General features: G+C 41.9%; 1 protein-coding gene across 3 annotated transcripts; it reads right to left on the reverse strand.

The window, feature by feature from the left end:
* zak (sterile alpha motif and leucine zipper containing kinase AZK) lies at positions 1-26,045 on the reverse strand. 3 transcript variants are annotated; one of them, XM_010879881.4, is made up of 20 exons: positions 25,892-26,045; positions 22,457-22,661; positions 21,830-21,917; positions 18,509-18,610; positions 18,068-18,133; positions 17,896-17,924; positions 17,670-17,807; positions 16,151-16,237; positions 15,788-15,862; positions 15,501-15,607; positions 13,960-14,095; positions 8,583-8,627; positions 8,450-8,480; positions 8,224-8,363; positions 7,986-8,048; positions 7,623-7,718; positions 5,456-5,572; positions 4,794-4,868; positions 4,320-4,473; positions 1-4,178 (listed from the first exon to the last, which is right to left on the reverse strand). In XM_010879881.4, the coding sequence occupies exons 2-20, from the start codon at positions 22,613-22,615 to the stop codon at positions 3,508-3,510; spliced, it is 2,379 nt and encodes a 792-aa protein (XP_010878183.1). In that variant the 5' UTR covers positions 22,616-22,661; positions 25,892-26,045; the 3' UTR covers positions 1-3,507. The 3 variants fall into 3 exon arrangements, with proteins under 3 accessions (XP_010878183.1, XP_019910579.1, XP_019910580.2); XM_020055020.3 differs by lacking the exon at positions 25,892-26,045 and adding an exon at positions 22,858-23,130; XM_020055021.3 differs by lacking the exons at positions 1-4,178; positions 4,320-4,473; positions 4,794-4,868; ... (5 more) ...; positions 8,583-8,627; positions 25,892-26,045 and adding exons at positions 10,848-12,646; positions 22,858-22,983.
* Positions 26,046-26,258: the final 213 nt, after the last annotated feature.

A 26,258-nucleotide genomic window follows, 5' to 3' on the forward strand; every position in this document is an offset into this window, starting at 1 on the left:
TTTAAATATTCCTGCTGAATACTTTTATTTTTGTACAAATGTGAAACAATGATTATACATATACAGATTCAGAAATTGTAACCTTTCAAGCCCTACACGGTGGCGCGAAATCATAGCTTAAATATTTGCATAAGGGGTGGGTTTGTTGAAAATCTCCCGCGTTCTTTCCACCAGGTGTGGTCATTTGGATTTGGCTATAACTTTTATTTTACACCACGTATTCTTATATTATCAATGTGCTTTCATATACAATTTCAATCCACATATACCAAAAGTTTTAGAAATTGTAATAAAATATGCAATTGCCAGGCTAAATACCTCATAAATGAAAGTTAAAAATCCAGTCTGGGACTCTGACTAACAAACTATTTTGGCATGGTTGTGTAATATGTTGTTGTTATTACTTATTACTGAATAGTCTATTGGTAGAATAATGACCATACCTTAGTTAACCATGACAATTTAATTTGAGTAGTTTGTATGAAATGGGCACATACCTGCACATACATTTCCTCCACATTTTGTTGTGTTATAGACTGAATTCAATATACTCTTCATTGATTATTTGCCATGGCATTCCAAATTGATCTCAGACACATGCTGTGTCCTAGATGTATACAAATATCTCAAGAACGATTGCAGAACTCGATTAGGTCTTTCTGGTACAAGTGGCTAGATGGAGGCCATTCCTGAGTAAAAGGCATATGACATGCTGCCTGAAGGACTCCGACAGCCTGATTAAAAATTGTCTCTTGTCTGATGAGACCAAAATCAAAGAGTTTGACCTGAATATCAAGTGCTACATCTGGCTAATACCATCCCTACAGTGAAGTGTGATAGTGGCAGCATCGTGCTATGATGATGCTTCTCATGTGTTTTTGCTTTGTCATTATTGGGTACTGCGTATGGATTGATGTCAAGAACAATTTAATCAATTCTAAATGAAGTCTATAACACAACAAAATTTTAAGAAGGTGAAGGGGTCTGAATACTTTCCCGAAGGCACAGTTCTCTGGGATCCATTTTGGCTCAATAGCAATACTTTTACAACCAGTGGCCAAAGATCCCAGACTGCAAATTTAAACAAAATAGGCTTTACAATTTACCAAAGAAATTGCTCAGAAAATATGACATATTGGATTGCAGCAGAACGGTATGAAGTTACATTTGTGTAATTTTGTCAAGAGTAAAACTTTTTCTTTTCAATCGAAAATAATTGTTCTGAAAGCAAAAACTTTCTAAGTAAAAAAAGATAGCAATCAAAAAATGTGTAATAACATGCTAAAAATTCATTCCCAGAGTATAGAGTATACTCATATAGAGTATATAGAGAGCAAACAAAACTAAAACAAAACTTTAATTTCACTATAAACCACCCTCCATTTTGGCTAGACTGCCCCCTTTTGCTTTTGAAACCTTTTTTTGATTGAAACACTAGTTCTTCATTTTCACTTTTGTTCCCAGAGCTGTGGGTGGGCTTTAGTGGGGGCTGTGGATGTTGCGTCTCCATTGGTCAGCCTTTTTTGTGTGTCAGTTTGGCTACAACTCTCGCGAGGCCACGCCTCCACTCTCATCTGGCTCCCTTGGAAGTCTGGAAACTTGAGTCTCAGCTGCAAGATTTCTATTGGATGTTCGTTTTAAAATAATCCTCCACTCAAAACCTTGATGAAGGCGGGCTTAGTGTGATTTCACTATTTCTTCGAACTGGATAGTACACATTTCCTAAACGTTTTTTAGTTCCTATCTAAGTTGCAACATATCAGAAAAGAAACAAAAATGGAGGAAAACCTTATTCTGTTTTGGAAGAACTGTGCTTTATTCATAAGATTCATAAGTCAATAAACCCATTACAACTTCTCTGCTTAAATGGTGTTCTGAAAAAAATAAAAAATAGAAGGCCCGTGCCTTCCTACGGGCTATGGTAAAAGTTTAATTTATCAAGCATGACAGACAGTCAGCGATTTAATGAAACTGAAAACAGGTCACTGACACTAGTGGTTACTCCTTTGAATTCAATATTCGAGGATCAAGTTTGTGTTCCGAACGTCAAAGGAATCGAGTACGATTCAAATCACTTGCCGTCACGCAAGTGACAACAATAGGCAGCTGAAATTGTTCCACCTTTGCTGTTTTGGCCAATAATTTACTTTTAACTGGGGAACATTTGAATGTACATGAGGAACATTTCGATGTACATGCTAGCGGCCTATACACGTCTACATTGTCATAATGCGCTATCGGAATTATAGAAAAATAGATCAGGGGCTTTTTTTGTGGTCAATTTGAGAACCGCGGCTATAGCACCGGACGCCCAGGCCTAACGACGCCGCTGCTACTAAATAGACATACATATTACATATTATCAGATCGAGGGCAACTGTAGGTCTGAGACTCTAAGCAATCCTTCACCCTTGTTTCTTATACTGTCTCGATGGACCTTGAGTGTGACGTTATATATTTCCTCCTGTTCTCGTACTAGTAAAATTAGCTGTTCGTCCGACATGTTTGTTAGGTTATGGAATATTCAGTATTGTAGTACCTCCTACAAGCTTTCCTATTGGTTTTCCACTGTGCTCTGTTTGGCTTTCCGCGACGGAGAAGGGAAAAGAAATAGAACACCGCTCTATTTTTTCATGTCTGCCGTTTCGCCATGGCCAGCGCTGCTGTACCGCTGCAAGGAGTGGGGCGGGAAATCTTTTTTGAATGACTAGCAATGAAGCGCTTCCGCTTTCCACATCGGCATGCCGATTATGTGTGAACGGGGATTAGGCGAAAGTCTTTTGGTAAATCTGGAGGTTGAGACTGCCGCACCACCACTTTTAGTTCAGTTTACAACGAGCCTTTCCCCCCACAAAAGCACTGATTCTTTCTAACTCATTTACATTTATTTTATATTATAGCAGAAGATTGCGAGAGGAGCCATATATCACTTTAGAAAACCCATCATTCAGCGTTACTGCCCCTATTATATCATCTAACGCGAGTGCGCAATAACGACGACTTACCTAGGAAAAGGTTATGTTTTTTCCCAAAGACTGATATGGTTAACCACATACATCCACAGATTTCGATGGGTTTTAATTTAGCAATATTGTAGGCATCTTCACTTTGCCAGCTACTGTTGCATATGTATTTTACTGGGTTAATGTGTTTTGAGGCTTTAGCCCAATCAATTTGAATTAACGTGTTTTGAGACGTTACGGACAAAAGCGTTTTTCCCACCCCTTTGCAACAGAAATCCTATAGGTATTCCCCAGGCTTAGCAACATTCTAGGTCTGGTTTAAGAGGCTAGGCTACAGCTAACTCTGTTCAGCCTTTGAAGCCTCATTTTGCTTTCAGAACAATTATTTTTGATTGAAAATAAAAAAGTCTTGCTCTTGACAAAAAGACACACGTAGTAAAGTAGCCCCATCCATTTCAAATGACCAATTGGAAGATCCTTCCAAAGGGAATGTAGATTATAGGTAAACCTGCTGTTCAGTCTACTTTCAAATAGCAGATGGTTTTCAACTTCGACCCCCTCTCCTTGGTCTTCCTCTGACAGGTTTATTGTCCTGTCGAGGTAACCTTTTCTGACGCTCTACTTTAATCCATCCTCCTTCACTGACTTTAGCCACGTTTTGCTCAGCACTGGGACTTTCAGACATGCCAGGTATCACCCTGGACCGGTTTTGAGCTGCTGCACTTTGAGTACTTGGCCGAGGTCGCCCGGTTTGCTGTAAAGACCGGCCAGACCTATTCTGTGTGAATTTAACCCTTGTGTTGGCCCACGGGTTTCTGTTGTGTCCCCCCGTTTCAGTTGACCAGTTGCTGTTGTGCCTGCAGTAATTTTGCACTGCCCTGGCGCTTTGTGGCCGATCAAGCTCCAAGGCACTTTCTGAGGTGGTGCTGGAGGGGCTGCTGCCCTTTGACCCCAGGTAGAGGGGGGAGAGCATGGAACACAGGCTGGCAGAGGGAGACGAGCTCCGGGAGCACCAGGCAGACTGTGTGTCGCGGTTGGGAGACCTCCGCACAGCTGCAGCGTAGGAAGAGGCCTGGTCTCCATACACAGACAGGAACTGAGAGAGGGTAGGGGTCTCAGAACCTTGGGTCGGGGGCCGGCCACCGTGCTGGTCTGCTGCTGATTGGCTCTTCAGCTGCCTCTGTCTCAGGTTGTACATCCATCTCTTATCCACATCTGGAATAAATACATCCCTGTAAGGGGTGGCTACATACTCGATATAGATGTGTGTTGACATTTGTGGTTTGTGTTTTAGGATAGATTTAAATGAACCGTATGTTAATTATATTGGCATCCAAACCACAAATGGAAGTTCACCTTTTAAGTGTGTTCTGCTTCCAGATTGGCCGTCTGTGTTTAACTGGGTTGTTTCTATCACCAGCTCCACAGTCAGGATCTCGTCTTGTCCACTGGTTGTGTTCCATCTAACAGGATGGCTATGTCTTGTACACCTTGGGGTTCTTACAGCGTTCTATGGCAGGTACAGGGAAACAACATTCACAGTAGAGGACTCAAAACATGTTCCCTTTTAGCTCAGTTGGTGCAGCATTGCGCTTGGATTGACAAGGTTGTCGATTTGATAGGGAGTTTTAGCAATGAGATATTACAAAACTAGGGAAGGGAAACTGAGGGAAAAAGTAGATAAAAAAGGATTCACTATTTATTACTTTACAGTCCACTGTGTACATTCATTAATCTGCAGAATTCGTATGATAATAAAAAACATAAAGACGGTGCAGTGTAAGACTGTAAGGCTCCCGTCATTGAAGGGAAATCTTTCGATGGACTAACCTCATAATTAACAGTGCAGTCAACAATCTGATTCGTCCGTAGTCCAACTACCCATTTGTCCATCACAAAAGGGGGCTGTAAGGAAATGTCAGTGGTTTACTATTTGTTATTAATAATCACACACACATATTGAATTTGGAAAGTATTCACACCCCTTCTTTCTCCACATTTTTGTGTGTGTCATAGTGTGTGTAGTTGATTTGGTCTTTGGTCTCATCAGACCAGAAAATATTTTTTCCTCATGCTCTCAGAATCCTTCAGGCAACATGTCATATGGCTTTTACTAAGGAGTGGCCTCTGTCTACCATAAAGGCCTGATTCAGTGCTGCAGAGATGGTTGTCTTTCTGGCAGGTTCTCCAATCACTGAAGAGAAACTCTGAAGCTCTGTTAGAGTGGCCATTGGGTTCTTGGTCACCCCCCTTGACCAAGATTGATGGCAAAAAAATATTTAACCAATTACTAATTAATGTATAGAATAAAATGTAGAGAAAGTGAAGGGGTCTGAATACTTTCTGATGGCACTATAGCTACCTCTGTGCATCTTTAACAATAGAACAACATTAATTCAAGGAGTTATGAAATGTATCTGGAGATAGAAAGGGATGAAAGGGCCAATATGCTTTTTCAGCAAATTGGCCCTAAGTAATTCATCTGATCCCACCTTGGTCATCTTTAGGAGTTCCACATCCTGTCGGTTGGCATTAAAGGTGACATCTTTGATGTAGGTTATTGCAACCTCATCTCCATCAAGTTCCATGTACATTTTCCATTTGCAGTCCTAAAAAAACAGATTGTAGGCTTGCAGTATATTTATTTAGTCCTGCCTTCACCCAAAACTACGTTGTGCCCCCCCCCCCCCCACAAAAAGAAATATAACTGCAGTCATTTGAGAACAATTTTTTTCACCTAAACCAACAGCACAGCCTAGAGGTAGTATATTGAAATGATCAGTTTTCTGTTGGTACTGAGAATTATATGAAATCCTGTTCAAATGGGAGCCCGGTAAACAAGTTATGTAGTGTTTAATGGTCATTTAGTACTAAATAGCAGTTTGATAGTGCTAATACCTAGCATCTACTGTCTGACTAGCCATCAATGTAGACAAATGTATAATTTAGCTTTGACCTTGTTTGATTTTTGATGGGTTGTTTGAATCACACAGAGAATGACATGTCCCTTGAAATATCATAGCATGAATGACGAAATGTGGTACATGACAATATTAGCGACCTATGAATCTAAGCAAATATATTTATTTGACTTGGTAAACAAATAAGAAACATAATGGTCTGTGGGAGGTAGGGGTTGTAGTGTCTTGACACAAGGTGCTATTGTTGGTGAATAACACATTTGAGTAATGCTAATATTATTCCAGTTAGTTGAAAATAAACCAAGTATTTGGTTTCTGCAGAAGGGACACGGATCAAATCCTCACGACGGCATCCGCATTTTGGCGAACCCCAAGCCCACACTCCCGCTGAATATTGCATGCTGACAAAGCAGTAATGATTTTGCCGTCCCCAAAAAGCCAGCCGCGAAGCTACAGGTCACTGCTCAGCCACACGGAGTTCACAGTGTGGGCCAATCTATTGTGTGTGGATCACAGAGGAAGACATCAGAGGAGTGGCACTAACACACTTGTCTGAGGAGTCTCAGCCCACTCCTACACAGTCCCCAGGGGCTGGCCGGGTCTCAAAGGGGGAGCTAGCGTAAGGAAGGCTCCGGCTCCCAGACACACCAGGCAGCAGCCCTGCGTCGGCCCTGGCCAGTCTCACCAGGGCCCCTAGGTCCGCGCTGGTCTAATCACTCCTGCAGAAACAATGTCTGGTAATGATGCCCAGGACCGGAGTGTGGTCTAATGACAACTCATACATAATTCAGCACCTTTCACTTGGCTGCGTGGTGATATCCTCATTAGAAGGGGACCCTCAGTGGTTGTCAGATGGTGGCCGCACAATCGCAGGCCCTCATTTTGTCTTTGAGAAGTGCAGCTGCTTCCATGATACCGCCAGCAAAGAGGGGCGAGAAAAAAAAAAAAACGCAGTGCGGGTTTGTTTTATTTAGTGCAAAAAACCTTCCAGTTTGTAAAAACAAGCCTGACACGGAACCTGACACCAGGCAGGGGAAAATAATTAGCTCTCATTTTCTCAGCCTCCTGTTTCCTTCTCCCTGCTGTGTTTTCTACCCACTAAACCACCACATGTCAGAAGAAATGGGAGGCAATTAGCAGGCTCGTTTCAGCCCCGCCGAACGCACTGAAAGGGGACTATTTATGATGGGACAATGAACAGCTGAAAGATTAAATAACATTTGCCTTTTAAAAAGAAAATGACTTCTGGCTAAATGGGCTATTTTTGATTAAATTCAAACAGCAAGTGGAGAAGCAGCCCTTTTCCACCATTTGAGACCCTAACAAAGGACGGTGAGCAAGTGGGGGTGGATGCGATGCAATGGCTTTAGATGAAATATTTCTTCATCTGTTTCCCTTGCATGGACATGTCTTGTGAAGGCAAAGCGTGCCCAGTGGTCAGTGTTTGCTTGAGTTTGATGGGGACCATTATAAGCATCATTATACAGAGGGGGCATTTCCAGCTTGACGTTTGACTTTCAATCTCGTCTGACTACAACAAGTTACATACTAGAGTATATGCATTTGAACCAGAGCTTAGACGTCCATTTGCAATGAGAGACGAGAGATTATTTTAATTCGGGGTGACAATATTTAAATTAATTACTCTACTTGGATGACAGTACACTATTATTCCCTCCAATACATATTGGTTGTTTTGGATGTACCATCCCCATAGAAGTGTCCACTGAAAACCTACCGAGTGATCTGCTCCTGCTTTCCAGTGGTATCCAAACACCAGCTCTAGATGAACCATCTTCCTCCGCTCCTCCTCCTCCTCCTCGGCCCACTCATCCTACAGAAAATAGATCTTAAAGCTGGATTTTACAGCAGAACACAATACAAAGCATTTCTTAACATTAAAGGGAAATTGCATACACTGTACAATACCATTATATAAGTAAAGAGTAATTACATATACATTTACAAAATCATCATAACATTAAAGAGAAATGACATATACATTTACAACACCATCATAACATTAAAGAGAAATTACATGAAATACCATCATAATATACAATACCATCATAACATTAAAGAGAAATTACGTTTAAAATACCTTTATCAGTGGGGGAAAGTGGAAAAGACCAAGGTAATCATTGGTAAGCTTCTCAATTTCACTCTGTTGGAGAAAGCATATTACACTCCATATGAGCGTATTGCTTAAATTAAATAATGCAAATGACTGACATGTTTAATTTTAATAAAGCTCAAATGACTGACATTTTTTCAGTCATTTGTTTAATAAAGCTCAAATGACTGGCATGTTTTCGGTGGTTTGATAGGTGTTACAGTACCTTGAGGTGGATGATGTGACCTTTGGACTTGACCCCCAGGTCTCGCATGTCTGTTTCGGTGAGTAACAGCAGCCTTTTGCCAGTGATGTGATTTTCCTTAAACAAGTCGCCATATAGCTGCATCCCCCATGTCCCCTCTCCTGAGACCAGATGATGTATGATGTTGGGTTCATTTATTTAATCAATTGTCCAGTATGAGAAATCAGTGACTATATATATATATTACCTTCCCCAAATATCTGCTGCATCCAAAAGTACTGTGGGTTTGGATTGGAAAAACATTTATATTAATTAGCGGTGGAGCCATGATAGTTGTTAATGACCCTTTTAGAAACAGGAAGTAGTTGACTGATACTGACCACATGCTCCTCGGTCCAGGAATGAATTTGAAGATTGGGTAGAAGCTGTGTGAAAAAAGACAAAAGGATATCCAACCAGATTACACTGCTTTAATGGTCATTTAATACAAACATGTTCAGCTCAGCCAACAAATACATTTTAGCACTCATGTGTGGATGTAAACAAATACAAAGATCAGTGCATAACATACTGTATTCAATATACCACAGAACACATTTCTTAGATGCCTACTTCATTTTAAGACACATCATATCTTAAAGCAATGACTTCTTACATCAATTATGTTCTGCAATCAACATGAGTGGGTCTTAATAGTCTATATCAATGTAAATTGTCCAATGTCCTTCTGACTAGTCATTAATGATGAATTTAAATGATAAATAATTTACCGTTCATTAAGTGTAATCAAGCTGAACCAAGCCAGCCAAAAATAAAGATTTCATCATTATGACCACATGGCTGCTATGTGGGAACGAGGCAATGAGGGAATCGAGGGGAAGATGGCTAAATGAATGACTAATCTGATCATTCTCTATTTGCTTCCCACGGCATCTGATAACAGCCCAGACCCTGAGCTGAATGGCAATAATCTCACTAGATCGCATTCAAAGAGGACCATTTCAGAATCAGCGCAATACACTCCTTTGGAGCGTCCTTGTAAACCGCCTCACCCCCAGCTGCATGTCCCGCCTACTCCAGTGGTATGGTTCGGAAGTAAACACATTCAAAGACACACACACCCCCCACTGTCAAAGTTCCATTACAGATATTGCCTAATTAAAGTGACATTATATCGCATTTCGAGCTGCCATATTGTATTTCACAAATGACTTGCATCCTTTATTAAAATCCAAAGCGTAGTGTTGACAAAGGCAAACAGATCTTAATTGAAGAGAGTGGGTGGGGGGGTCAGCAGAATGTCAGACATTTGAAGTGGAGTTCAGTAGTTCACACAACTGTGCCTCCCTGTGGAGCGGTAGCATACTGTAGCAAGGTGATTACAGGTAACAGAGGTGCCCGCCATCAGAAACCGTTGGCCACAACACAAAGTCAACTGAATTCCAGACAGATCGCCAAAGGGAAAATTTAACAGGAATTCTCAGTACATAATACACTTCTGGAAGGCAGGAAATGGGACAGTGTTGGGTTCTTTCCTTTAAAAACTGCTTGGTGTTTGAGATATGAGATGACAATAATGGATATTGTATTTGCAAATGTAATGTGTGACAATGACACAATATTTAAGGAAAATTTACATTTGAACAGGAATGACATCTAATCTTCTGGGTGGCCGATAGGATCAATCCAAAGGCTACACCCCTAATAGGCCCCCTGGAAAAAACATACAGATTACGTGAAAAATGAAATAACCCAACTGCTGGTTAAAAACCTAACCAATGTCTGGGTAATTCAAAGCATCCAACATGTTGGGTAATTTACACAAACTGTGTAGATTGAATGTGTTCATACACTATTTAATGACAATGGCCTTATACTAGAAAACACTATTTTGCCCTTGTTTTCTTAGATACATTTAGAATATTGTGCTTGACAAACTTTTGATTTGTGAATATTGCAAGTGGAAGTGGAAACATCTTAATTTGTATTTTTTGCAATGCTTTTATTGATAATAGGAATCAGGAGGAGTAGGGACAGAGACAATGAAGGGTGGAGACAGAGAGGTGAAGGGTGGAGACGGAGAGGTGAAGGGTGGAGACGGAGAGGTGAAGGGCGGAGACAGAGAGGTGAAGGGCGGAGACAGAGAGGTGGAGGGCGGAGACACAGAGACGTGGAGGGCGGAGACACAGAGACGTGGAGGGTGGAGACAGAGAGGTGAAGGGTGGAGACAGAGAGGTGAAGATGGAGATAGTGAGAGGTGAAGGGTGGAGACAGAGAGGTGAAGATGGAGATAGTGAGAGGTGAAGGGTAGAGACAGAGAGATGTGGAGGGCGGAGACAGAGAGGTGAAGGGTGGAGATAGAAAGGTGAAGGGTGGAGACAGAGAGGTGAAGGGTGGAGACAGAGAGGTGAAGGGTGGAGACAGAGAGATGTGGAGGGCGGAGACAGAGAGGTGAAGGGTGGAGACAGAGAGGTGAAGGGTGGAGACAGAGAGGTGAAGGGTGGAGACAGAGAGGTGAAGGGTGGAGACAGAGAGGTGAAGGGTGGAGACAGAGGTGAAGGGTGGGGACAGAGAGAGATGTATTGAACAATGGTTTGTGGCGGGAAACCAAATATGTAAATGTGAGCAAAGAACAAAGCAGGTAGTTCAATGAGAAAATGTTTATTGAAAAACAAGGAACAGTAAAGAAATATGCAGAAAAATTAGGTTCACATCAAAAAGCTGTTGGTCTAAATAGTCATGACACACCATCAAAGAGACACTACTCGACCAAGAAAGGGTACTAATAAAAGAGATCCTATTGCAACTCTATAGGTATTCAGCAAAACACCTCACTAAGTGGTTGACGTTCACAACGTGTTACATAGTTCACACTATGTTAATGGAAGGTCAATAACTACACAAAAGTATATAAAACATACATCAAATTGAAACAGGTGAAACCTGCAGGGCCTGGGCCCTAAGCTCTTTGGAGTTGGGCAGAAAGATATTGGGTATGTTTAAAAGAGAAGAGACTCCATGTGTCCACGAACAGCTACAGGGGCACAGGGCAGTTGGTGAGGGCACTGAGGTGAACTTCAATCGCCTCACTTGGAGCTTAATATCACACTTTGGCCTGTGTTCAAAATTGTGGGTGTGGATGCAAACATCTTCAGCTTAAAGAATTCCTCTGCAGACCATTAGACATATCCTCTCTTCGTGATACACCGTCATTACTTAAGAAATCAGTCGTTAAACGCTTACGGCAATCCACCACTGAACAACACACGCTCATATACGGTTGTCAGTGACGACGGGCTCCCGTCAAGGCGTGGTTGTCCAAGGTCTGTGGCACTCCTCCCCAACGTCTTGATTACATGTATCTGTAACATCCGCCTGACAGCCCGAACATGAACCAAGACTCCACTGGGACCCTCAGAGATAGGAGGGACATTTCCAGTGCACTTTGCTCCATTAAGTCTGGGTACAGGGGCATTCAATCCAAACAGTCCCTCACACGCTGTACAGTGGAAGCCACCTCGGGCTGTAGTCTCACAGGGGCTATCAGGAAACTTTCTCTGGCTCCCGCTGACACGGGGGGGGTCAGCCGAGGGACACGGCGTGTACTTTCTCATCCCGGTGAGAGACTCAATCCCGGCGACTGCCGCTCCGGCACATACGGAACAAATTGGCCAATCTTAACGTCAGCGAAATGTCACTTCATCATAAAAGCTTTGCCTCCTCGATGCAACTTGCTCACACGGCTTTTTTTTTCTTCACAGCATGGCACTGTGCGTCCAGTACATTAGGCATAAATGACGTCCATACGGGCCGTGAGGGTTGAAGGGTTCCAACATATTCCGTTCATCCGGAGGGGTAGAACGTCTCTGCACTAGAACGGGTGTTGTATCTTTGGATCTTGTGTCTTTTTTTGGAAGTGCAAAAGAAAAGGGACTGTTACCAATAAAACATGAAAGAAATCAATAAGCTGTTAGGCAATGAATGATCTGATGTACAAAGCCTGCGTCCATAGCGCCGCTGATGTGAAAAGGAATACGGGTGGGAGCTTGTAGGAACCAGAGTTTTGACGCAGGCCAAGGTGGTTAATAGACGACTGAGCGAGCCGTACGTAGTCAGTTTCGCCCTAGTCGCTGTCGTCCGACCAGTTGAAGTTCGACATCCCCAAAGCCGTGTTGATTTTGTGGCCCTCTCTGACACTCCTGGACTTGGAAGAGTTTTCCTTGGCCTGCATGTTGACCTGCATGCCAGAGTGCAAGACCGGCCCCCCCATGTCCAAGGAGAATATGTCCCCAAAGCCCCTCATCATGGTCTGCAGACTCATCCTGTCCACCTCCCCGTTACTGGAGGATGTGATCTGACACGACATCTCCGAACTGTTCGACTCCTCCGTCTTAGACTCATAGAAAGACTCAGTGCTAATCTTTGTCGCCACAGGTAAGAAGAGCTGAAAGGGAAGAATAGGACAGAGTACAGAAAGACAGGAAGAAAAGAAGGAAAAGGAAGTCAGGAAATTAGTCTTGGAGCACATACACCAGGAGGAATCACGAAATGTGAAATAATTTTTTGGAGATTGTGATAACCAGAAGAGCCCAAAGATACAGTAAATTGGAGTATAAGAGAAGGCTGGCCTAAAACGATTGGATTCTGCAGGACAGATTCAAGTAAGGAAAATTGGGAAAAACCAAGAATAAAGAGGTATTGACTTTCCTGACAGATGTAGAAGATACTGTACCTCTAAATAACGGTACTAATTATTTGAACCTACGTTATCAGGAAGGTGTATCGATATCAATCAGTGAATACCACAATGTGGCGTACCCAATGCATGGAAGTAGCGTACACGTGCACACACCACTATTTACAGGACAGGGAAACCAGTGTGTTGTACCACAGGGTATTAGTGTGCAGTGTTAGTGCTCCTGAGTGGAAACCAAATCCAACCAGCAAAACTAAGTGGAAATCTCATGTTTTAGGACAAATGTATTACATGCAAAACCGACACCAGAAACCAGAGGTCAAGGCCTGGTGTGGTGTCTATTTAGAAAAGCCCCATACACACACACAAACACACACAAGCAAAGTGTCTCAGCGTGACAACAACCTGTGATTACACTGACCTCTAATTATGACTGACAGCCAATGGAAGCTCTACTGACACAATCAGATAAAAATCAGCACCATGAGCTAACAACTGAAACAGCCATCAGAGAGACTCAGTGAGTCAGAACCTAGTATTTATAGGAGCACTCCAGTCACATGGTCATCTGAAATGTCTTTCCCTGACCCACCGTGCAGACAAATCATTGGCTTAAAAGACAAAAAAAGCGTGACCCCTGATTGTAGCCCATTAAAACACAGAGAGAGCAGTGCATCCCCCTTCCCAAATGACTGTGATTGGAGGGGACATGTCTGTCCATTTTAGACAAGATGATGTCAATCTTAGACAGTCACTTTATTAAAACAGTGTTTTTGGAGTAGCTTGGCAATTGCAATGGGGTGATCACGTGATCGAAGTGCTCTTTTATCATTTAGATTCAGATTTCCCCTCCATCACATTGAATTCCATTCAGTTTCCTCCACTCCAGAAAGACCCCGGTCTGATTTTTGTCCCTCAGCATGTGACATTGCAGAATAACGTGTTAAAGGGGGTGCTAAGCTGGGGCGTTGTTCCGTGTTCGGTGACTGAACCGTCCAGCGGCTGAAGCTGTGCTGAGGTGGTGCTGCAGTGTAGCGGGTGTAGGCTACGGACGAACTTACTGGGGTGTTGGACTGCTCAATGAGCTTACGCTCCCACATCTTCAAGCGACGTTCTCTCTCCTTCAGTTCCTGCTCTTTGGTGCTCAGATCCCTCTCCAACTTCTTCAGTCTCTCCAGCGTGGCTTCAATCTCACACCTGAGGCACAGGAAGCGTTGCGGTGTGTTCAGAATCCAACATCATCATCATCATCATCATCATCACACACACGTCTCTGAACTTCTGAAGGCGTCAAACCGCTGACATGGGCCTACATGCGCCAAACGAAAATACTTCTCACTTTGACATCAACGCGGTAGAAATGCGGAAGCCCTGAGTTATGAATGTGTACATCAAGTTTGGGTTCTGTCCTTTATGTGACCGCCCTAAGGTCACCGACGCTAGAGGAACAGTGCTAATGGTTCACACTCTGAGAATGGCCTGGTCTGCTTTGGCCAGCAGGTGGAGCTGTGTGGTTCATCGTGGCTGGCCATGCTGAGTAAAAGAGGCCCAGGCAATCGGCTGCAACAGTAACTATTCAAATATGGTCAAGTGACGCAGACCAGAACACACACCGCCCTTCCTGCAATGCTCCTGCCCCCCCCCCCCCCCTCGCCTCAGAGACTTCCCACTCACGCTCGAAACTTCCCTTATAATTGATTCTCTTGCTTGTCGCTTTCCTGACAAAGACTCTCAGTATTTCTCGCCCTCCTACCCTGCTATTATACAATTTTTTTTAATACAGCTCACACCTCCCCGGACTCTGACACGCCCATCGTTTTCTCCCTCCAGCCTAGCTCCCGGTTTCTGCTTCTCCGCTCTGATCCAGACAAACAGGGTAAAGAGTCTCTTCATGCTCTCCTGGACTGTGTCCAAACTGTCTTAATATGGACTGCTGCAACAAGAGCCCACTGAGACATCATATAGGGCAGCGAGCAGCTTCTGACAGCCACTATTACACAAATGACCGCATTGATGGTCGAGGACACAGGCAGCCTCTGTTCTCCCGGACTAACAGTCCGACAAGAGTAGAGACCTACCATGATGCCAGCTCTAATAGGGCTTACACCAGGGTTCATGTGAATATAGACCCACAGACAGTTTTACTGTAACACTTCTAGTAACCTAAGTTGCCAATGGAAAAACACCCTTAAGCTCTTCACATGCGGGGCACTTTCTACCTAGCAGAACCTTGAAGAGGAGAACAGTGGCTGGCGGATCGTTGGAACCATGGCGGTGTATCTGTGTGTAACTAAACCAGAGCCGGCCCACAGCGACTGCATTCGGATTTGAGTCATTTAGCAGAGGCGTCTGTCCGCTCGGGGACTCCCGACTGACCAGGGTTAATGAGAAAGCAAGACGCCACGCTCCTGCAACACCTGTCGTCGCCGCTGACAGGAGCTCGGGTCCGTGACGCGCCACTCGGAGCGAGGACAAGACAGCGCTGGGAACTGTAGCCACTACTGTGCTTGATGTACAAATGTCAGATGTCGAGCTGCCCACAAAGGCAACGTTTGCACGACGATGAGCCTGTACATACAGGACACCGAGGGGATCCCCCTACCTCCATTCAGCTTTGTTGTGGAGGAAGGAGTTGCACTGTTCAGGGAGCTTGCTATCGTTGGCCATAGACTCCAGTGTTGCAATGATCTGTTTGAACATTGGTCTTTCCTAGATGAAAATGGAGAAAGAAAAACAGCATTTTGACGTTCATAAGCATGTCTGCAGTATGTCAATTGGAGACAGCTGGACCGGTCCATAAACAGAACCACAAGTATTATCCTTTAAAGTACAGATCAGTCCTGAGTCTTTTGTGCCCAGGGGCTATGTGTGGAGATAGTATAGCATTACCTTAGGCTCAGTCAGCCAGCACTTTCTCATTAGCTCAGCGAAACTGTCAGGGCAGCTACTGGGGATGGTTAACCTCTGGAACAGACCAGCGGACAGGGTCACAGACACACATTCAGAACGCACAAAAAAAGACAATGCATCGTTCTCATTATTCAGATACATTAAGAATAGAGCATGTCAGGAGGCAGTTCAGATATGCCCAGGACTTATATGTGACTGAAAACCCAGAGTGATGCATGATAGAGGTATCTAGACAGTCAATTCATCACACCTGTTTTTTGTGACAATCCGGCCATTTACTATATTGATGTGTGATAACTGAACTGAAGAAATTAAAAATGAAAATAAGAATACAATGCATACCTCACTCTTCTCCACTACCAGCCAGGCTACCTGTAAGCCTTCCAGGCCTTTAAAAGGAATCTCCCGGGTGAGCATCTCCCAGAGGACCTAACACAAATGACATGACCGGGCTCATGGTCAGTCAGTCAACAAGCAGATCTACCCCACAGACAGACTGGCCCACTCAACTGAAATACAGACTGTACTATCCTGTACATTAGAAAACGCATGATGAGAGCAAACATTAATCATATGACCCCAGGGCTTATTCACAAAACGCACTGAGATTTACTGTATGGTTAAAGATGTGGATTATGTGCAGTCAAATGATATGAAAGTGCACAAAGCCAATCATACACATCCCTAATCAGTCAGCGTCCTCCGCATTTATAGGAATGCAGTAAATCAGAGTGTCTGTGGTAAATCAACGCCAGTGTAAGTGGCCGCCAGCTGGGCTGTAATTGAAGGCCGCGTGTTGACCCAGTTACACTGGCAGTTTATGGCCCTCGGTAGCCTGGCCCTTTGCAGGCTGACCCTGAGCGTGCCCCAAGTGCCCTGTCACTCTACACTTCTCATCTCTGTCACCACGCAGGAATGTGGAAGGCAGAAGCACAACACGCACAACACGCGTTTCACAAACACACAGAAATACATACACAACAAAAACGTGCACGCACACATAAATAAGCCGAGGCTACAGTGGGGAGAACAAGTATTTGATACACTGCCGGTTTTGCAGGTTTTCCTACTTACAAAGCATGTAGAGGTTTGTAATGTTTATCATAGGTACACTTCAACTGTGAGGGACGGAATCTAAAACAAAAATCCAGAAAATCACATGGTATGATTTTTAAATAATGAACAAAAATATACAGAAATTACAGACTTTTTAAGTGGGAAAACCTGCAAAATCGGCAGTGTATCAAATACTTGTTCTCCCCACTGTATCTGATGTTGCTCCCTTTCCACAAACGGATGGCAGGTTCCATCTTCAGCCCAATCACAGAAATGTGGAAGAACTGGTATGGATTGGCTGCATGCACTTCTGTAAAGGTCAGTAATGTCGTTCACAACTGCTTTTAGAGTGGAAGTAATGCAGGCATGAAAATGTCATCTCTGAAATGTCTGTTCTATCATGTACTAGGTGCTATTTGGTCGGCAGTTTACTCTTTTGGCCATGCAGTTGCAACGGTGAAATAAGAGCAATTTCCTAAGCACACTCCAAGCTGGTTCTTCCATCTCAAATCTCTCCCTCTGATGGTTTTGGTATTTTGAACAAATTATACAAAATAAAAGTCCCTGTATGAGCCGTTACACACGAACAGCCCAATTAGCATTCACTGGCCACAAAAAATTACCCAGTCTATTAAAATGCACTGATGATTTTGTAACATTTTGGGGGACATTATACCCTTTGGATTGAGAGATATAGAGTCTGCTGAAATAGTAGTAGACCAGAATCTAACCGATGCTACAGCCTCACACACAGAACAGAGAAGATCCTGAGGTCAGTGCGTTTTCTAATGGGTGGGTCACTCACCACGCCATAGGAGTAAGTATCACATGTCTCAGACACAGGCAGGCTCTGGATCACCTCTGGGGCCATCCAGGGGAATGTTCCCACCAAGGACATATGAGTGGTGTGTGCCAGGAACCTGGAGGCCCCAAAATCACAGATCTACACAGTTGGGGGAAAGGCAGTTGTCAGGGCCAGAGGTTTTGGGTGAAACCAGCATGGATAAAAAAATACGCAAAAACAAATATACCTTAAGAACTTTGTCTGCAGTCACCACCACTGCAAAAGAAAACAGGCTTTTTAAGTCGTCATATGTAATATTCCATCTAGAATTAACAGTTTCAGCACAGGCGTACGCTGCTGCGTAGGCTAAAAAAGACATAGCAGGAAGATAAGTCATGCAAATCTATCTGAAAACTCACCATTCCTGGACTTCAGGTCCCTGTGAATAACCTTGACCGGGGCCTCTGAATGTAAGTAGTGCATACCTAATGGAGAATAAATCACATATTTCCCATGATCTATGGGGCATCTAGGCTGATGTACACATGTATGTGTTTGTTTCCCTGAATCCTCATTCACAAACGCCCATCTGTGTTGTAACTGTTGAGGTGAAACACTTTGAAATGTTTTTACTTCACTGTTTCAGGAAAAACTATTTGTGTAGAATAAAAAAAGAATTGGAATAGATATAATCTCCTGCTGGGTAACTAATGAGCTACTTATAGTCTACTGCTTCGGTTACTAATCAAATATGGAATCTCAGTAGTGTTTTAGTGGATGCTAAATGGCTATGAAAAGAAAATCCAAAACAACATTTATCATTGCCCAGTTTAAAGTAATTTAGACAATTGTGACTGTACCTTTGGCAATCTCCATGGCCCAAGTCATGACCTGTCCAAGGTCCATCTCCTCACTCAGCGCACTGGACAAATAGTCATACAGAGACCCTCCACTGGCATACTCTGTGAGGAGTAAAATGAAAATCTCCATTAGCGATCCACTGCAACATCGAATATAGCTATATACTTTAAAATATATCTCTTTCAGTAATAACAACTTAATGGATGTCCTCTACTTATGAATAGGCCGTTTGGTGTTACAGAGCAGTTAGGGGAGCAGCTGAGGTATTGTTTCTGTCCTGTTTTTCGAGCTGTCAAATCAAATGAGCTCATTTGTCACAGTTCCTTGAGGAAACACTACTCACACGGCTTAGCATCCTGGTTCTCTCTGTTCCTCTACCTCTCCACAACGCACAAAATTGACGGCATGAATGCCACTCAAACTCACTTTGTACAAACACTGCTTGCCTTTGCTCTTGTGCACTGTCAGTCATTAGGACTCAAGCAGTTTCGGGCGCAGTGCCTTGATGTATTACAATGAAGTCAAGGGGAAATGCACCCACAAAGTTCACAAATACTGTAAATAAATACTGTCAGGTAAATGTTATCCCTGAAAAACAAATAAAATGATACACAGATCAATAAGGAGGATATTATTCTAATGAAATAGTTTCCCAGAACAGTAATGAAGGGGAGCCTACCAATATAACACGTGGGATGCTTTCATACTCCTGGCAACATGACCTTATAAAAATGACACAAACACTACCAATAAACACTGTTAATTCACTGAGACTCTTCGTTATGGGGAGACAGAGAGACAGGATGCAGTCCAGTTGCTCCATGAACTACAGAAGAACCAGGCCTGATGTTGTCTGATAACATACCAGCCATACTAATGGGAGTCTGGAGAGTAGAGCAAACAACAACTACCTCAAGGGAAGGAAACAGGCCTATACTTCTAACTGACAATATAAATTACCTTGACCATATCATGCCCTGTTATAAATCCAGGAAGGCAGGTTATTGATGTAATTCACTACAGGACAGATTTCATTTGGGTCCTAAAAAATGAGTCATGAGCTAAGAAGGCTGTAGCTGCCAATCATTTCTGTAACATTTTTTAATTGTAATGAGTTAACTGATTAGGTCTGCCCCCTGGGAAACAAATACAGAATTCTGCCATTATAATCCAAGTCAACAGAACTTGGTTCAGTGAAAGTTGCAACAATTCATTAGGTTGTGTCTCCTAACAGACACTGTCCAATCAGTGTTGCCGATAACTATTCAATGTTTGTTTTCAACATTCGTCTGACTTTGTAAAAATGTTCCCAGAACACATGTTAATTTGTTCTTTATCTGGAAACCTAATGAGAGCGTTCCTAGGGTGATCGTTACAGATGATTTGCAAAGCATTTTAGTGAATGTTAGTTAAACATTGTCATGAGATTTCATTTCAAAATCAGAAGAATTCTGAAGAATAATGAGGCATGTAATCTGTGAATGTTTCAGGGATGTTGTCATTCTAATGTTAAATTAAAACCTGACCAAAAAGGTAGTGGGAATATAAGCTACTGTTTCAGGAATGTTACCGGTGTGTTGGAAAATGCACAAAATATGCCAGATTACTAAATCTACGAAGAGGAAATTCTTCTTTCATTTTGTACTTTGTACCTTTTTACAAGACTCACAAATTCCATACATGATACAACCTGTCACACTGCTTTTATCATGCCACATTTTACTGCCGGTTATTTAAAGCCTTCTCATAGTGTGAAACATAATTGCCCTTTGAAAATTACAATTAATAAAATATACAACAATATTCTGCATGAAGGTGTTCAGTCAAAAAGGAGTTAATGTTTGCCTTTCCTCAATAAAGATAGGTGGTCATTGACTGTATCTTGCAGGTCAGAGACACATTTCTTCCTACAGCTTGCTAGCACAAAATCTTCTGATATACTGCATAAACAAACAGTGACATTTGTAACAGGGCTGACAAATGTGGAAATGGCAAAGTCAGAATGGTCTGAAAAACCTTTCCTTTATCTGGTGCTAATTAGATTCTGCTTTGATAAATAGAGACAGCAGCTCCTTGACAACCAGCCAACTCCATCTCTTGCACTCACAGTATTTAAAACAGGACAAATTAGTGAAATGTGAAGTCTAAGAACTCTGAACGCTGCGAACATTACTGCGTTGTAATGAATTCCTCTATTTCAGAACATTATAATGCATAAACAGAGGATGCCAAGTAGGAACATCGAAGGGCAATTCATTTATCTGCGCAATGCTTGATATTAGATATTTTCCAACTCCTCAATCCATGAATCTGCATGAAATCCTTAAGACACGTGATTTAGTCTTTTTACGAGATCAGGTCAAAAGCCTCATACCAGAGGTGGAGCGGGCAGAATACGTGAATGTGGGTGGGCTGAACTTGCATGTCTTGTAGATAAATGTGATTCCTGGATATTTTCCTGACGCTAATGGATTGGCACCTACACTGATGACTGACTGCTCAAGTCACTGTAAGGCCACACTGAGGATGTACAAAAGGACATTTTAACTTGCCCAAAAAAGCAGAAAGACTGGATCTTGTCAGAGTTCACCGTACAAATAGTAGATTAGCTGCCGGCTCAACAAGAAAGAACAGAGGAGGATAAGGGAGGAAATGAAGCAGGCGTACAATTACTACTAAAATACCTAGGGAGAAGGTGAAAATCCAAAGTATGAATCAGTACAGTACAGTAAACTTATTTCATTAATTGCTTTTACCTGAATCTTTTGTTAAGTGTTTTGGAATTATATTTTGTGGATTGTATTAATACATTGGGCAATGTTGTTGAAAAACAGCTAAATCATTCTCTCTCTCTCTCCGTCTCTCTTCCTTTTACTCACATCAACATTAGTAACATTCACCACTCGCTGCCTGAGAAGTTTACAGCTAATATCCTAATCATGGGAGCACTGAGTCTGCCAATGAATGCCATGTGATGTGACATTTAGAACAAGCTGTGGGAGGGGTTCTTCCTACCACAGAGAGGACTGTCACATGTTAGGGACTCTAAAAACATTTCAGTCACTACCATTAACATAAACTTGCAACATCCAATCTTCCTGAAACATAAAGCCATCTACTATTGTTGTTAATATAGCCCCCAGCAACAAACAGTTCTATGCAAACAGAATAATGTGAAACAAGCATGACCATATGGTGATTCTTGGTTTTCCATTTACACAACTAATTATAAACATTGTCTCAAGATGCTGAGGAGATAATAGCTGTGGTAACCGACTGCTGGATGACAAACTAGCATGATTAGTATTTCATTGACGTACCAGTAACGATTCCATAGTTCGGCGCTTCAAGGATTGCCCCGTAGAACTGAATGATGTTCCGATGGCTGAGAACACTGAGAATTTCGGCCTGAAGAGGACACACACATACAAAGAATTCACAAACCTAATATACTGAATATGTAGCTGACATAATATAAACTGAGTAGGAATTTGTATTGAAGATTTCTTTTTTTTTTCTCTCACAAAACTTCTGTACATGATGTTCAGCTATTAAAGTTCAATGGATATCAATGAGCTATATTTTGAAATAATCATGTTCGGCACACCTCAACATAGTTCCACAGATTAAATATAACATGTATGAAAAGGTATATCAGCTGTCTTTTTTGTTTCAAGACAATAAAGCCATTACTCACAAGAAAACCCCAGACTCAGAAAACCATGCCACATATAATTGGGCCTAATATGATCTCTCATTTGGCAATAATGTTTCTTTTAAAGCATACAGTATATGCAATTCTGTGCACAAAGCGAGGGGGAGTATAATGACTATGACTGATGGGTTCCAAAAGTCACCACAACCCACTAAATGGGGGAGCAATTAAAATGATTACTATACCGACAATTAAAAAGTATATGAAAAGCCTCTGCAATTAGGACTCCTACCTCATTTTCGATCTTGAGCAGCTTTTTCACTGCCACCTCTTTGTCCTGAGAGATCCACCTGGCTCGGTACACGCTGCCAAAGCTGCCGCCGCCGCAGTTCTCGTAGAAGTGGATGTCATCAAACTTGATTTGCACGAAGGAGGCACTGAGAGACGACATCTCATAATGACACTCAGGCCCGAGTCTACGTTTGTCTGAAGGACCACTGCGAAAGGAGACAGGGACAGAGACCACAGAGCAGTTCAGAACCAATGCTCAAGTCTCACAGAGGCTTGTTTCCGGATTGATCGCTCAAAGCAGAAGTCCTGCTTCGGTGATAAACTAGCATGGGAGCAGCAGTACCCCTGAGCACGCAGTTAGAGAGGGTGTGACTGGGAGGCTGGGAGTGCTGCAAACAGTACCTCAGGGAGGTCTCTGTGTCATTGGCTATGTCTGTCTGGAGTGGCACCGTGATATCCCTGATGTCAGCCAGTGATTTATGGGACATTACACACGCCTGCATGCCTTCCTGGCCCAGACCTACACAGGCAACAGTACCAGTAAGCACAGTGACTGGCCCAGGATCCCCTGTCAGCTTGTATAAGGCCTGTGGCATGAGCGGCATGCAATTTCCCTCCACAGTGCTCACTTTACACAAAATACTCACCGCCAAAGACTCATGGCAGCCCCAGGAAACTCTAGAACGTTCTGTACGTGTAAGGATACTGAGCTGAATACATGGGAACCTCCTCTAGTGGATCATTTGAAACTTTAAATTAAATGCTATGACACTATCACCACACATATTTTCAAAATAAGTCCAAACAAGGTGCTACATTTAAGGAACTCCAACCCATCAAGGTGGCATTTCCAAACAACAATTAATCTGGTATGAAACGAAACGCAACGTGGAAAGAGACAGTTCTTCAATTACAGGAAATTGCAGCTTGGTAATGGTTCAGAAGTTTTCCATTTACTGTTCTGCAATTATGTCTTCTAAGAAGATGTCACTGGAACTCCCCCACAGAAAGATGGCCAAGGGCAGTTAGAAGGCAATGTAACTGCAGTAACTTGCAAACACTGTGTCCAAGTAACAGTTATTTTTATTTGTAACAGCAGTACAACTAAAGTACACTGCAATTATTCTGTATTACTACGTCACAACTGACTACAGTTACTTCACTTTTACGGGAGTTTCAAAACGTCAGTCTTTTTTTGTATCGGCTGAAATCATCTTGCTATCCAACTCAGCAGGAAATGTCTCCATTGTCACAGACGGGGAGCCAATGCCCTTTGATTTATGTCTATTTAAGCTATACTTAGCCTCACGCCAATACTGCTCTGTCATGAGTAGCTCCGACCTTTTCTGTGGCCGCTCTAGATGCCAGGGTTACATGGGGTCTTAGAATGCTCTACTCCAAGACTTGTTTCACTGTGAACTCACTGGAACAACTGCTCACCTAAGACCCCTGTGTCCAGGTCTTAATGAAATATTATGATTTATTTTCCCAGGACACTTTTACACGTAAGGCTATATTGTATAACACAAGTGTACCTATTAAGCCCACCAAAATCTAAGTTTAGACATTTGTAATATATATTAATATATTTTATAAAATATATGAAAAGTCTGGGCTGGGCTTAATGGATACCAAGTGCACAATATAAGCACATGGGTTCTCCAAATAACATAAATAATCTCAAAAAGTTGTGTCAGAAATGAAATTATATTACACGTAAATATACATTTAAAATGGAAACCTCCTAAATTTCGAATTAGAGCAACTGATCATTGACATTTGCCCATTTTAGTGGTCATCATCTGTATTTGTTAACTATGACACTAAAGGCTTAATCCATCTGTAATGTAGTGAATGCTTAGCTAATAGTCGCTGCTCAGCTGTAAAGAAACTCCATGCTCATAAGTAGCCCAGCAGATTGCATTTGACATGAATGATTTCTCACTTGAAAAACACAACTTATTCCAGAAAACTTGCTTTCTAAAAAGCAGACAATGACACGCTTTTAGATTGACCTTATCGTCCTGACCCCTCCTCCTTTGTAATAATGGGTCAAATGTGTTTTCTCTTCAGTTGCTCATGCATCACAGTAATGCTCCTGTGCAACACACGTCGGCATTTATGGTCTTATTTACTTTTTACTTCTTCATGTACTTTTTTCCTAGACTTTAAATGACCGGTGTCACACACAACTTTCCACCGTTGTAGCTTCAGCCATTCTTACATATGTTTTCTGATAATTAATGGATAATTCATTTATTTTATTTTATTATTAGAGCGATCAATTCGTTGTTGCACCAGTACCACAAACTGTATTTTTTGTAATCACATGCAAAAAGAAAACATTTGATGTCATTATAATATAATGTAGGCCTAACTGTGTAAGCTAAATAAAATAAACAATGCCATCTCTTTCAATACAAAATAACCAAACAGCTTCTTAGCTGTGATTTATATTAAAAAAGACTAAACATCTAATTCTTCAACTGAGATATTTTAAAATAAAATGTATTGGAGGGAAATATACACTGGAAACTTTAAAACCATGCAACTCTATATTGATCATGATGAAAATGATTTGTTTATTTACATTTACACTTGCTCCCCTCCCACCTGGGAGGTTGTTTATATGCAAGTGTACCCTTTGTGCCCATCTCAAATAAAAGTATTATTTCCAAAGACATGATCAATGTATAACAATTTATGTTTCATTACACCAACTAGTATACTTGGAATATGTTTTCTTTCCTTGACATCTAGCATAATGATGCAGTACACTAAGCTATGTACAGTAGCTACTGTATTGGTTTCAGCACTAGTTGAACATTAAGGTGCTTAAACAGAAAGTTATGGAACATATAAAAATTGTGTATATAAAAAATTATGGGGGTCTGCTACACACCAACGTTTCTGAGGTGGATTTATTTCTTTAAGGCAATTAGAACAGTAAAAAAAAATATTTAGGATGACAAATCGTTTGGTTTGGAGAGATGAGATACAGTATGGGAATGGTCAATTTTATTGCGGGTGACGCACCACACCCAAATATAGTGTTGTAAGTTACGCATTATTGAGCAAGACATCAACTTCAACGGCTTAAGATCGCCACGAGCTTTTACACTGCACTCTACATTTTCTGTTTAATATTGTAACAATATGAGACATATAAGGTCAATTTAAAACAGTACAACACCTGCTGAAAATGAAAGCACTTTAACGCATGAGAGCAATTTGCCTAACACACACAACTGTAAAATAATATTTAAAAAAAACAGAATTTGTCTGGGATATGATATTTAAATCGTATATAAATGATTCTCCGTGTCATTTGTAATTCACAACTTTCAAAACATGTCATGGCGCGTATTGAATCAACTGGAATTCTGAAAGCAGCCGAAATATCCGGACATTTCCAAATAAATAAAACAACACTCACAGTTTGACCGACCCAATGGGAAGCTTAACCTCTGCCGGTAAACATACAACGACTGTAAAGAACCCTGGTTCCGGGAACGCAGGGGTGACGTTCGTGATTTCTCCCGCAGTGATTTCCGACGTTGCCCTACTTCTTTGACCCAGGCAGCCAGCTTGCATAGAGACACATTCCGATCATCTTTGAGTATTTTCACAAAAAAGTTGATGACAACAGCTCCACTCAATGGACAAAATCGGTAAATTACTTCTAAAAATACCATTACAGAGCTATATGATGCCAGTACTTGAGGTCAGAGGAATTCAATTAGCTGCTTTATCATAAAAAAAAAGATATATAAATCAGCATAAATCCAATTTTAAATAAACAT

The sequence above is a fragment of the Esox lucius genome, chromosome 16 (genome assembly GCF_011004845.1).
Source record: "Esox lucius isolate fEsoLuc1 chromosome 16, fEsoLuc1.pri, whole genome shotgun sequence".
Taxonomy (NCBI): Eukaryota; Metazoa; Chordata; class Actinopteri; order Esociformes; family Esocidae; genus Esox; species Esox lucius.